The 12,703-nt window shown below is 41.0% G+C and overlaps 1 protein-coding gene across 1 annotated transcript; it reads right to left on the bottom strand.

Moving 5' to 3' along the window:
- Positions 1 to 1,228: 1,228 nt before the first annotated feature.
- LOC137168603 (myosin heavy chain, fast skeletal muscle-like) lies at positions 1,229 to 12,460 on the bottom strand. Its single transcript, XM_067571293.1, has 40 exons — positions 12,304 to 12,460; positions 11,998 to 12,220; positions 11,603 to 11,746; positions 11,356 to 11,512; positions 11,218 to 11,245; positions 11,026 to 11,137; positions 10,846 to 10,938; positions 10,702 to 10,765; positions 10,494 to 10,592; positions 10,300 to 10,403; positions 10,070 to 10,208; positions 9,857 to 9,975; positions 9,596 to 9,745; positions 9,346 to 9,516; positions 8,955 to 9,261; positions 8,686 to 8,765; positions 8,511 to 8,598; positions 8,304 to 8,421; positions 8,074 to 8,197; positions 7,839 to 7,975; positions 7,472 to 7,727; positions 6,969 to 7,211; positions 6,679 to 6,855; positions 6,410 to 6,559; positions 6,206 to 6,292; positions 5,714 to 6,103; positions 5,432 to 5,558; positions 5,227 to 5,345; positions 4,257 to 4,453; positions 3,948 to 4,131; positions 3,694 to 3,859; positions 3,391 to 3,515; positions 2,959 to 3,267; positions 2,675 to 2,878; positions 2,440 to 2,565; positions 2,182 to 2,352; positions 1,951 to 2,055; positions 1,761 to 1,856; positions 1,505 to 1,636; positions 1,229 to 1,358 (listed from the first exon to the last, which is right to left on the bottom strand). Exons 2-40 carry the CDS (start codon positions 12,199 to 12,201, stop codon positions 1,341 to 1,343), a joined length of 5,820 nt encoding a protein of 1,939 aa, XP_067427394.1. The 5' UTR covers positions 12,202 to 12,220; positions 12,304 to 12,460; the 3' UTR covers positions 1,229 to 1,340.
- Between the last annotated feature and the right edge of the window lie 243 nt (positions 12,461 to 12,703).

Genomic DNA, 12,703 nt, shown 5'->3' with positions numbered 1-12,703 from the left:
GCAGGCAGATGACGACCCCCCCCACCGTTGCCGAGTGCATTGCACATGTGGTGTAGCAGCGTCAATGGCCTTATTCAGTGGGGTGAGTTTCAAGGACACGCATGGCAGCGTCCTGGTCTTTGTTAGCGTCTTCAAGGTCCATGCTCGTAGGGGCGACTCAGGACTTGTGAAAAGGGTGGTGTGAGTGTCAGCTGTGGTACACCTGATCCATGATGACTCAGGGAATGAGGTGTGCAGGGTGTCTGTTGTATGGGTTTTGATCTCTGCCATGGTCCACCCAGTTTTATGTTCATGTTAACTGGGCTGGGTTGGGCCCCCTACTGCTCTGCTGAAGTAGCTCGGATTATAAAGCGGTAGGAGGGCCGCAGCAACTAACCTATAGCCACTTGAGCTCATTGAGGCTGTCTGATGACATGTGGCGGCAGGGCGAACATTCATCAAGCTCCACATACTGTACCCATAAAGTCGAGTAGAGGGCAGAGATAGAAAGGAGGTTATGACATTGTAACCATAGTTTCATAAGCACAGGCGGAGCCCTCTACCTATGGACACTGCCGTTCCTACGCCGTTCACTGAAGTGGTTTCTGGATGAGAGCAGCAGCGGAGTGCTGCTTTTATACTGTGCGAGACACATGTAATCAGTATGTGCGTCCTGATTGGCTACATACATGCAAATTTCAGTGGGTGACTGCGGAGGAAAGTATTACCCATAGAGTCCAGTAGAGGGCTCCGCCTGTGCTCATAGATCTAGGGTTACAATATTGTAACCTTCGTTATATAGAATGGTGAACATATTTTTGTTAATGGTATGGTGAAAAGTGTAGTGAAGTTCATTGTCCATCGGTTTGGACAATTTCCATGGTAATAGGAATTAATTGTGGCTCTGAAGGTTATATTTTGCCAATGATGATGTATTTATGTTTAAGTTATGCTTTATGCCTCTGTAAATTGTGAAGGTGTCTTTTAAGCTCGGAGCTGATACTGTTATCACTCTTCCAAAAAGTGATGCTAAGCAGAAGACAGTTTCATTTTACCGGACATTACCATGTGGGTATTAATCAAGACTATTCCTAGTGAAGGAAAATGTTAATGTTGAGCTTAAAGACCTCCCCATCCAGCCACCTAGATAAGTAGTGTACTGCCACAACTTAAACTGATGCAGCTACTGTGTTGAACACTGTATGCTCACTTAAAGAGAAACCAGAGAGTAAATAATACAGAGTTAACATTATTAAATTATAAGGAAAAAAAGTTTATTGAGTGAATACATTGTAAGAAGATAATTCAACAGCTAGTTCATATTTTATGAACTCTGTTGAAAGGCGCCAAAAGGATGTCTCTTATTCAGCAGAATCAGACTAGAAAGAAAACAAGAAAAAAGATTCACTATGTATTCTTACAATAAAAAATAAATGAAAAATGGTATAAAAATATTTAGCTCATAAATGAACATAAATTAAGATGCCCACATAATAATATATTTAAAATATTATCATTTGGTTACCTTTCCATGATCACGGCTCTTGGCTCTCAGCTTGTTGACCTGGGACTCAGCGATGTCAGCACGCTCCTGAGCTTCCTCCAGCTCATGCTGGACCTTCCTGAACCTAGACAAGTGAGTGTTGGCCTGCTCCTCCTGTTAAGGGTTGGGAATTGAAGTATGTTGTATTTTTTAATATTACATCATATTAGTATGCTTTCTTTCTGTTATTGATTTGTGCTACAGTCCTATATGAAAAATTACAAAAAAATTGACTCACAGCCTCCTCAGCCTGTCTCTTGTAAGCCTTCACTTTGAGCTGCAGCTTATCAACCAGATCCTGAAGTCTATGCACATTCTTCTTGTCCTCCTCAGTCTATACAAAAAAAGGAGTGTTATGGATGGAGTACAGAAAGAAAATTATGAAATGAGAAAATATCTGAATAGTTTTTAGTTAAATGAGAAATTACCTGGTAAGTCAACTCCTTCACTCTCCGCTCATATTTGCGGACTCCCTTAACAGCATCAGCTCCACGTCTCTGCTCAGCATCAACTTCGGTTTCCAGTTCACGGACCTGTAATGTGATGTTATACAGTTTGTGAAAACCTTGCTAAGAGATTTTAGTATTGTGAAAGATTTAATTTGTTCCATACATTGAAAGTGTGATTAACATCCTAAAGCGAATATATTATGAGCATACCCTTGACTCCAGTTTCTGGAGCTGCTTCTTGCCACCCTTCATGGCGAGGTTCTCAGCCTCATCCAGACGGTGCTGCAGGTCCTTGACTGTGACCTCCAGGTTCTTCTTCATCCTCTCCAGGTGAGCACTGGTGTCCTGCTCCTTCTTCAGCTCCTCAGCCATCATGGCAGCCTGAAATGATATGCATCAAGCATGAACAAGTATTCGGTGAGCTGAATTTGAATTTTATAAAAGGAAGACTCATAAACATAAACTCACATCAGTGATAGCCTTTTTGGCTTTCTCCTCAGCATTTCTTGCTTCCTGAACAGTGTCGTCCACTTCACTCTGAACCTGCACAAGGTCAGCCTCCAGCTTCTTCTTGGTATTCAGAAGACTGGTGTTCTGGATATAAAAAAAGTCACATTTAATTTGATATTTGTTATGTATAACAAAGCTTATATGTATACTTATTCTGTATAAAGTATTTTCTTGTGAATTATTGAACATATACCTGAGAGTGAAGCAATCCAACACGCTCACTAGCATCAACCAACTCCTGCTCAGCCACTTTGCGTCCTCTCTCTGTCTGCTCCAGAGCAGCTCTCAGCTCCTCGATCTCCGCCACCATCAGGCCATTTCTGCGATCCACCATGGCAGCCTGCTCCTTCATGTCATCCTGTCCTCTGACAGCATCATCAAGGTGCAGTTGGGCATCCTGACAACATGTGGAGGAAAAAAGAGTTAACTTTCTTTGCTCTTCAACATTTATTTATGCATTGATTAGACAAAGCTCACCTTGAGCTGTCCCTGGACATTCCTCAGTTGTTTCTGGGACTCAGCAGCCTGCCTGTTGGCATGGCTCAGCTGAATCTCCATCTCATTCAGGTCTCCCTCCATCTTCTTCTTTACTCTCAGGGCATCATTCCTGCTCCTGACCTCAGAATCGAGAGTGCTCTGCATGGAGTCAATCACCCTCTGGCTGTTCCTCTTGATCTGCTCCATCTCCTCATCCTTTTCTGCAAGTTTCCTGTCAACCTCACCTTTGATCTGGTTAAGCTCAAGCTGAACACGGAGAATCTTGGCTTCCTCATGCTCCAGTGTGCCCTAAAGGAAAAAGTTGAACATGTACCTAAAGGTTATCAGTCTTTCTTAGAAAAATTAAAGTGGAAATCAAATGAATACTTGCCATTACATAAATGCTCTTGTATTTGTAATGTAGATTTTTACCTCTGCTTCCTCCAGTGCTGACTGAATTTCAATCTTCTCAGTCTCCACAGTCTTCTTGGCTTTCTCCAGCTCATGGATGCTCTTTCCGGTCTCACCAATCTGTTCAGTCAGGTCTGAGATCTCCTCTGTAGAACACCAAAAGGCAAAATCCAGTTTAGAGAAACATAGACTATGCTGTATACATTATATCGAGAAAATTAGGTTATAACACCACAAAACCTCATGGCCCACACCTAGAGAAGTCAAGGAAGAATGCTTACAATCAATATAATAGTTACATTAAATATTGTGGGATTAACATACGCTGCAGGTTCTTGTTCTCTCTCTTCATGGTCTCCAGCTGATCCAGAGCCTCCTCGTAAGAGTTCTTCATCTTGAACAGTTCAGTGCTGAGAGAGCGAGCCTCCTTCTGGGCTCCTTCCAGCTCTGCCTGGCCCTCCTCATATTTCTGTTTCCATTCTGCAAGGACCTAGAATGATAAAGATGAATAACAATGATTAATTACTAAGAAATATTTGTGTTTCACTCGTATCAGTGTGGTTTTGATTTCCTGTTACCTTATCAAAGTTCCTCTGCTTCTTGTCAAGGTTGGCAGCCAGAGCATTAGCTCTCTCTACATCAATCATGAGGTCCTCCACCTCACCCTGTAGCCTCTGCTTGGTCTTCTCCAAAGAGGCACACTTTGAGTTCACAGCCTCAATGGACTCCTCAGCATCCTGCAGACGCTGGGCAAGCTTTTTCCTGTAGCGAAGAAGTATTTGTTTACATTCAATTGCATATTGATAGCAAAATATGTGGAATGTTATCTGGAAAAGCAAGCAATTGAATTGAAAACCAATTTAAATTGTAAAAAGGTAGTGACTTACTTGGCCTCCTCCAGCTCCTCAGTGCGCTGGATAGCATCAGTCTCATATTTGGTTCTCCACTGAGCCACTTCACTGTTAGCCTTGGACATTCCACGCTGCAGCTCAGCTTTAGCCTCTTGCTCCTCCTCAAACTGCTCTCTGAGCAGATCACAGTCATGGCGGGCTGACTGAACAGCATGGGCCAGGGCATTCTTGGCCTGATGAACATGGCAAGAGGCATTTTAATTGATCTATTATGTATACAAATATGATCTAAATCATATGTTTAAATACATAAGTTGTCATGGTGAAACATGTTGATTGAGTAATTTAGTTTTGCATAATTTACTTTTACATCTATCAGATTTGCTATTTAGTGTAGTATGAAGGACTTAGCACCCAGGAATTCAGGTGGAAGGTGCTTGGTGAGGAAGGAGAAACAGGTGTGTTAGTGGGAGGTGCTTAAGTCATAAAAGACAAGACTGAGGAGTAGCAGCAACACTCCATGAAGAGGATTAGATCCAATTCCCACAAATCCCCTGGTCAGTTAAATGGTAATATGGTGATGACATTCCTAAACAGGCAACCCAACATTCACAGCCACTAAGCCATTAAGGTGTAACACTGCATTAAGAGAAACAGGTCCTATTCCCACAAATCCCCTGGTCAGTTAAATGGTAATACGGTAATAACACAACCCAACACAACCCAGCCACTTCAGACAGTGACTGGCCAGATATGGTGGTAGGAAATGAAGCATAAGTTTGAATTTCTCTCTCAAGCTCTTTTTTCTGCTTTCTAACATGATCGGATGACATGTTGCAAGACCTTTTTTTCTTTTTTTTTATGCTTAACAGCTAGGAGATCTGGTGGGTTAGTAGTAGGTGAAGAGTAACAGGTGATTGACTACATTTGAAAAGGAGGACTCATTTCATCCCTTGTTAAAAGCTAATAATAGAACATAGTATAGTAACATGTAAACTTGTTATACCTTCACTTCTTCCTCAATGTGTCTCTTCAACTCCTCAATTTGCTGAGTGTAAGCCTGCTTGCCTCTGGTCAGCTGGGAAACAAGAGCGTCTTTCTCCTCAATCTGGCGGGAATACTCACCTGAATGATAAATTGTAAATGTGTTATTTATCAAAATGATCATTACCTTTATTTTTTTTTACTATTTTTTATCACAAGTGACTCACCATTCTCTGTCTGCAGTCTTGCCCTCTGTGCACTTAGGTCATTCAGCTGGCGCACATTCTCATCATTTTTGGCCTTCAGCTCACTCAGCTGGTCCTCAAGAGTTCTGCACATTTTTTCCAAGTTGCCCTATCGAAAACACATTTATTTAAACATATTTACATGAACAAAGAAAATGTTGAGCATCTATCTAAGTTGAAAGTTACTGCCATATTTATCCATTATAGGTCATATTTCTAAGCATAATGAAAGACAAATATTTCAGTTATAAAAAAAACACTCACTTTAGATTTAGCAACAGCCTCCATGTTGCTGGAGAGGTCATCAATCTCCATCTTGTACTCGCTCTTCTCTTTCTCAAGCTTCTGTTTGACACGCTGGAGGTTGTCGATCTGCTCTCCCAGCTCTGCAACACTGTCGGCCTGTTTCTTGCGGAGAGCTGCTGCGGTAGCTTCATGCTGCAGGGTTGACTCTTCAAGGTCACGGCGCAGCTTCTGGAACTCAGCCTCACGCTTCTTGTTCATCTCAATCTGAGCGGCTGTTGCTCCACCAGCTTCCTCAAGCCTCTCACTGATCTCCTCAAGTTCCCTGGAGAGGTCAGCCCTCTGCTTCTCCACCTTAGCCCGAGCAGCTCGCTCAGCCTCAATTTCTTCTTCCAGCTCCTCAATACGAGCCTAAGTTTGATGATAGTAATATCAAGAAGGCTTGATAACTGGAACATACTGTAACAAGATGTTTTTCAGTCACTGAGTATAATATTCATGTCAAATATTAACCTGAAGTTCCTTGATCTTCTTCTGAAGCTGAGCACCAAGAGACTGTTCATCCTCAATCTTGCTGAGCAGCTGGCTGGTCTCAAACTCCTTCCTGGAAGAGGAAAAAAAACAGTTATTGCTGTTATAGTTTTAGTTTTGACTCAGGATCACAGTGTTACATTACGGCAACAGTTCAATGTAAGGGTTAAAGATGAAAAAGAAAACTTGCTTCTTGATTTTCTCCTCAGATTGCTGCTTGTCATTCTCCAGATCCATTATGGATTCCTGGGCCAGTTTCAGATCTCCCTCAAGCTTCCTCTTGGCTCTCTCAAGGTCCATACGGAGCTTCTTCTCTTGCTCCAGTGAACCCTCAAGCTTTTGAGAAAATATTGTAATGTTGACATAAATAATGTTTTAAATTTTTATCATGGAATGTCAATTCTAACACACAAGCTAACAATACAAACATGTTATGAAAAGTGATGTTTTCTCACATCGTCCACTTGCTGTTCCAGCTTTGTCTTGGCCTTGGTCAGAGTGTTGACTTTGTCTTCCTCTGCCTGGAGATCGTCCAGTGTTTGCTGGTGAGCCTCTTGGAGGGCTTTCTTCTCCTTGGTTAACTTGGCAATAGACTCATCTTGAGATGCCATCTCCTCTGTCAGGTTTTTCACCTAAAAGTGTCAGGCAAGGTGCATTATTTTCATCACTTTATATATATGTTTGAAAGCTAACTTCATTTATTTTCTCATTTTTCATAGATTGGTAGGTTTAAACTTATTCCAACCTTGTTTTCAGTTGCATGTTTCTCCTTCTCCACTTTAGCCAAGGTGAGCTCCAAGTCATCAATATCTTTCTTCAGCTCAGAGCATTCATCCTCCAGCTTCCTCTTCTTGCCAGTCAGCTCAGCATTGATTTCCTCTTCATCTTCCAGTCTCTCAGTTGTCTCTTTGAGTTTGGCCTCGAGTTGGATCTTGCTCTTAATCAGACCTTCACACCTTTCCTCTGCATCTGAGAGGTTCTCAACTTCCTACAGTTTATTATGAACATAGAGTAAGTTAATAAGTTAACTATTCTCTGAATGTACAGAAATATTTTCAGGATTAATACAAAAAAAATAAATATATATTTTTAATATATTCATTAACATTTGTCAGTCTACATGGTTTGGTCAGGCACATAGAAGATAAGATGACCAGAAGAGTATGTGGCGTCTTCAAATTTCACCTAGATAACTGAAAATGTTCGTGACAGTATTCAATTAGTGTAGTGCGGATGTATCCTACTTACAGAAGCCACTTGCAGTTGCAGGTCATTCTTTTCCTGCAGCAGGGAAACCATCTTCTCCTCCAGCTCCTTCTTCTTGGCCAGGGCAGCAGCCAGGTCTGTTGTCATCTTCTCATAGTTCTCCTTCATCTTCATCAGCTCCTTCTCAGTCTCAGCACTCTTCAGAAGAGGCTTGATCTTGAAGTACAGATTCATCCATGGCCAGTTTTTGACATTCATGAATGAACGGACATTGTACTGAATAGTGAAGATAGCATCTCTGGAAAATGAACATAAATAAAGTGTCATTTTTACTGCAATGTGACTTAACAAAACTGCTTTAATTATTTCATTGGACAGAACAGTTCAGTGTACTGTATGACAATCATACCTCCTCTCCATCATCTTAACAAACTCTGTCCTCATGAGGAATCCTCTGCAGAGAGCCTGAGTCATGGTCACCAGATTAGCCAGTTTCTCATCTCTCATCTCCTCCAGTGTACCCAGCAGACCAGCTTTGAAGAACACCTGTGTGGTTGTTTGAAGGAACTCAGTCATCAGCAAAAATTGATACAAAAGGACATATGTTCATGGCATATCTATTGAAATTGTTGATAGAAATTAACCTTAGTGTGCCCAAACTTGTACTGAGTGTGATCCACATCAATGGAGCCTAGCAGCTTCTCTGCAGCTTTCTTGTTGTCAATGAACTGTCCCTCAGGGATGACGCTGGCATTCAATACTTTGTATCTACAAGAGAAAATTATGTTGTTACTTAAAATGACCCCACATCTTGGCTGGCTGTTTAAACTCAGCTGAAATCAACTTGACTTGCTTATATTAAAAATTGCATCACCTCTGCTTGAAGTCACCGTAGAGGATTCTGCTGGGGAAGCCCTTTCTGCAGATTCTGATGCCTTCCAGCACACCGTTACACCTCAGCTGATGGATGACCAAGAAGTTCTCCATAAGACCTGAAAGTTGCAAATTCATATTGTTTCAAATATTTCTTTTAATCACTATGTCACATTTATCGTGCAAAGCTGGGCTATGTGCTTCTAACCTGGGGTCTTTGATTCATTAGGAATCAGGCAACGGACAAAATGAGGGTGAGTGCTCCTCAAGTTGGTCATCAGCTTGCCCAAGTTCTCCTGTGGATCAACAACACAAGATAAATGGTCAACAATATTCCAAGATGAGGTTTTTAATTGGTATCCAAATTATGAAACAATTCATACCCTGAAAAGAGCAGACACAGTCTGGAAGGAACCACCCTTCTTCTTTCCAGCCTTTTTGCCACCGCCACCACCAGCAGCCTCTGTTTTCACAAACATTAAATTTAATTAATGGCACAGAATAAATAACTTTGTAGAATCTCTCTTAAGTTTTCTTCTCTGTGGAAATGGTATTTTTTAATTAAGTCAAATGCGTGAATATATTACCACAGAGTACTCATCAGCTTTATACTATGCCTGAACCAAGTAACACACAGTTTCTAATTTCTTACCATCACCTCCACCGTGTTTTGCATACAGGAAGGCCAGAAGTTTGTTTGAGGCCTTCTGATAGAGCTGGACAACTGAGTCATTCAGGGGGTCCTTGTTCTTGTCCAACCAGCCAGTGATATTGTAGTCCACTGTACCAGCATAGTGAACCAGGGAGAAGTGAGCCTCAGGCTTGCCCTTTGCAGGTTTTGGCTTCTCAAAGGCCTTGGTCTTTCCAAGATGCTGATCATGCAGCTTGTTCTTGAAAGTTGTGTCAGAGGCCTTGGGGAACATGCACTCCTCTTCAAGGATGGAGAAGATGCCCATTGGCTGAGGAAAAAAAAAAATTCACACAATGGAAGCAAACATTTGCACATGAATCAAGAAGTCACTTTGACCTGATTGAGTACTTACCTTCTCAATAAGCTCAATGCAGGCAGCCAAGTCCATACCGAAGTCAATGAACTCCCAGACAATGCCCTCTTTCTTGTACTCCTCTTGCTCCAGGACAAACATGTGGTGGTTGAAGAACTGTTGCAGTTTCTCATTGGTGAAGTTGATGCAGAGTTGCTCCAAACTGTTGAACTGTAATTATAGTAATATAATCAGTCATAGAAAAACATTGTTGATGTGATACAACTCAAATGTTCCTCAAATCACTCACATCAAAGATCTCAAATCCAGCGATATCCAACACTCCAATGAAGAACTGTCTTGGCTGCTTTGTGTCCAGCATCTCATTGATACGGATGACCATCCACAAGAACATTTTCTCATAGATAGACTTACACAGAGCCATGACAGAATTGTGGACCTAGAAAAAAACATTTTAGAATGAGTTTTGTCAGAATGATATTTTCATGTCAAAATGCAAATATTGCCCTTTTATACATTATTTTCAAACAATAAATTTTCTTTATCTTACCTGTGGGACAGTCTGACCTTTGGTCACCATCTCATTTCCGACCTTGACTCTAGGGTAACACAGAGCTTTGAGCATATCAGCTGAGTTCAGGCCCAGGAGGTAGGCGATTTTATCAGCCACTGATGGAAAAACAAACATTTAGCTTTATCTGTGAACTGGTACATGTTTTGAAATATACATACTAACTGTACAAGATATCATTATCAGAATTACCCTCAGTGCCTTCTGGTTCAGCCTGCTCCTCACGCTGCTTTTGCTTGAATTGCATGTTGCCATGATGCATCACAGCACCAGTCAGCTTGTAGATGCCCATCTTCTCCTCAGCATTGAAGCCCAAGATGTCAATAGCAGTCTACATTGTACATGAAGCATAGTTATTGGTATTTGAACCATTTTCCCCAGTTGTCTTAAGCAATATCTATTTAACTGAAATGTTTTCTTACATCTGTTGCAATGAACTCCTCCACATCATTAATGCTTTTGACAGTGATTTCACCCTGACTGACCATTGGGTAGTCATAGGGGTTGGTGGTGATCAGAAGACCCTCTAGAGGAGCACAGTAACGATACCTATTAGTGTTTAGTGTTGTCTTTGGTATTATTTCAATGTCATTTTCAAATTTGCATAGTAACATACCCAGGAGCTCAGGCTTGTGGCCAGTCATCAGCTGATAGAAGATGTGGTAGCTCCTCTCAGCAGACAACTGGAAGGTTACACGGGACTTCTCCAGCAGATCTAAGAAAAACAACAACAACAAAAAAAAAATATCAGCTTTATTATTACTTTATCAAAGACCAGATTATAGCCCAGATGAGTCTTGAGTCATACCATGGTTGAAACTTACATGTTTCAATATCAGCTGAAGCCAGCTTTCCAGAAGAGCCAAAGTGGATTCTGATGAATTTACCCTAGAGAGCCAGACCATTGAAAACATCAGTTTTTGTAATTTAGCAACAAAATATCTGGAGATGTTCCCTGGATTACTTACAAAACGAGAGGAGTTGTCATTCCTCACAGTCTTGGCATTACCATAGGACTCCAGCAGAGGGTTGGCTGCAACAATTTGGTCCTCAAGGGAGCCCTGCAAGAGAGGATTTGAGTTACACAAGCTAAACATTCAAATTAACTATCCTCTGACGAACAGTTTTATCTTAAACAACCAATTTACCTGCATCTTGCCAGGTGTTGGCTCAGACTTCTTGGCTCCAATAGCTGCAATTGTTGCAAAGTATTGGATGACACGCTTGGTGTTGACCGTCTTTCCTGCACCGGATTCTCCACTGGGGTATAAGAGACACATCTCAAGAATCTGCTTTACCGTCATTATATGATTTAGCATTACAGTTTCTGTTATACTTACGTAATCAGGATAGACTGGTTCTCACGATCTGAAATGCAAACAAACATTTCACATGAATTCCAGTTTAGTAATTCCTTCAATAAACTCATGTTCAAGTTTAATTCCTACACAATTTAACACTGCTAACTTTGACCTTACCTGTGTGCATGAACTGATAGGCATTATCAGAGATGGAGAAGATGTGAGGTGGTGCCTCAATCCTCTTCTTGCCTCTGTATCCTCCCACAACTACAGAATCATATACTGGAAGCCACTTGTAGGGGTTCACTACAACGCAAAATAGCCCAGAGTAGGTCTGTAATAACACAAATAGAAAATAAACATAGTGTTAACATTGAGATATGCAGATATAAATGCACATCACATTAGTGAAGTGGAAACTCACGTAGATCATCCAGGATGCAAAACGCTCTTTGAGGTTATACAACACACAGGGCTCGTTGAGGTGGGTCATCATGGCCATGTCCTCAATTTTATCAAACTTTGGAGGGTTCCTGGGAAAGATTTCATCTTCTTTCACAGTGAGTGTCTGGAGAGATATAGTAAAAATACAGTAAAAATGTTTTTACTAAGATTTTTTTTCTTCAAATTTAGAGTTAATCAGATGGATGTCCTTGTTAACAACTGTGTCAGTGTGAATTTAAAACCACTAAATGTTTTCCTAAGATATAGTTTTAATAAATGTTAATGGAAATAATGGCATCCTCCTACATAGAAAGGGTCTTCAATGGAAATAGATGGGAAAATGTTGTTAAAAAAGTAAAATAATGAATTGCCTACCTTACCACAGTCTGTTTCAACTGTGGCTTTGCCACCCTCTCTCTTCACAAGTTTACCCTTGAGATACATCTCCTCCTTATCAGTCACAAAGAAGGCGGTTTTGGCATCAAAAGGAGCAGTTTGTGCTTCAATCCTCTCCTTCTCTGGCTTCCGGAGGTAGATGGCCGCCGGGCCATAGCACTCCATCTCCGCGTCTGTGCTCATGTTGGCACCTTAGTGGAGACTGAAAAAATAGTGTTAAAATATCAGCATGATGTCGTAATGGTGTTGTATCCATCTGATGTTGGAGATTTTGACATTTTTTACCTCAGCTGGTTCCAAAAAATGATGAGTGGCACAGTATCTGGTGGAGTCAAGATGCTATAAAAAAGATGATTAAACGTGAGTACAATAACTTTTTTCAGTTTGGTTTTCTCATTTTAAATCTTCCTGGCAGAATGTCAGTTTGAGAGCAGTCGAGTGTGAAGGTGGTAAAACTTATTCAGATTTAACTGATAAGTGCTAGCTGTATTCAGTTGAATCATGAAAGTTCAATTCTCTCCCATCCCCTCAACTGCCCTCCACAATCAGAGAAATAGTACAGCTCTTAATGATCACTTAGTATACAGTATGTGTTGAGACAGGATGTGTACTGCACATCAACACAAATGAATTAATTGTGCGATTTCTGGGGAAAAAAAGAAAGAAACTACTTAAATGTTTTAAG

Source organism: Thunnus thynnus, chromosome 17 (genome assembly GCF_963924715.1).
Source record: "Thunnus thynnus chromosome 17, fThuThy2.1, whole genome shotgun sequence".
Classification (NCBI taxonomy): Eukaryota; Metazoa; Chordata; class Actinopteri; order Scombriformes; family Scombridae; genus Thunnus; species Thunnus thynnus.
This window is presented reverse-complemented; position numbering and strand designations above follow the sequence as displayed.

Bases quoted from the DNA above. Each gene is read 5' to 3' on its own strand.
- LOC137168603 (XM_067571293.1), bottom strand. From the start codon at position 12,201: ATGAGCACAGACGCGGAGATGGAGTGCTATGGCCCGGCGGCCATCTAC. The intron at 9,746-9,856 runs GTAAGATAAAGA...GTTTTTTTCTAG, and splicing joins AAGGTCAGACTGTCCCACAG to GTCCACAATTCTGTCATGGC. The intron at 6,293-6,409 runs GTTTTCTTTTTC...TCTTCCAGGAAG, and splicing joins AGGAGAAAATCAAGAAGCAA to GAGTTTGAGACCAGCCAGCT.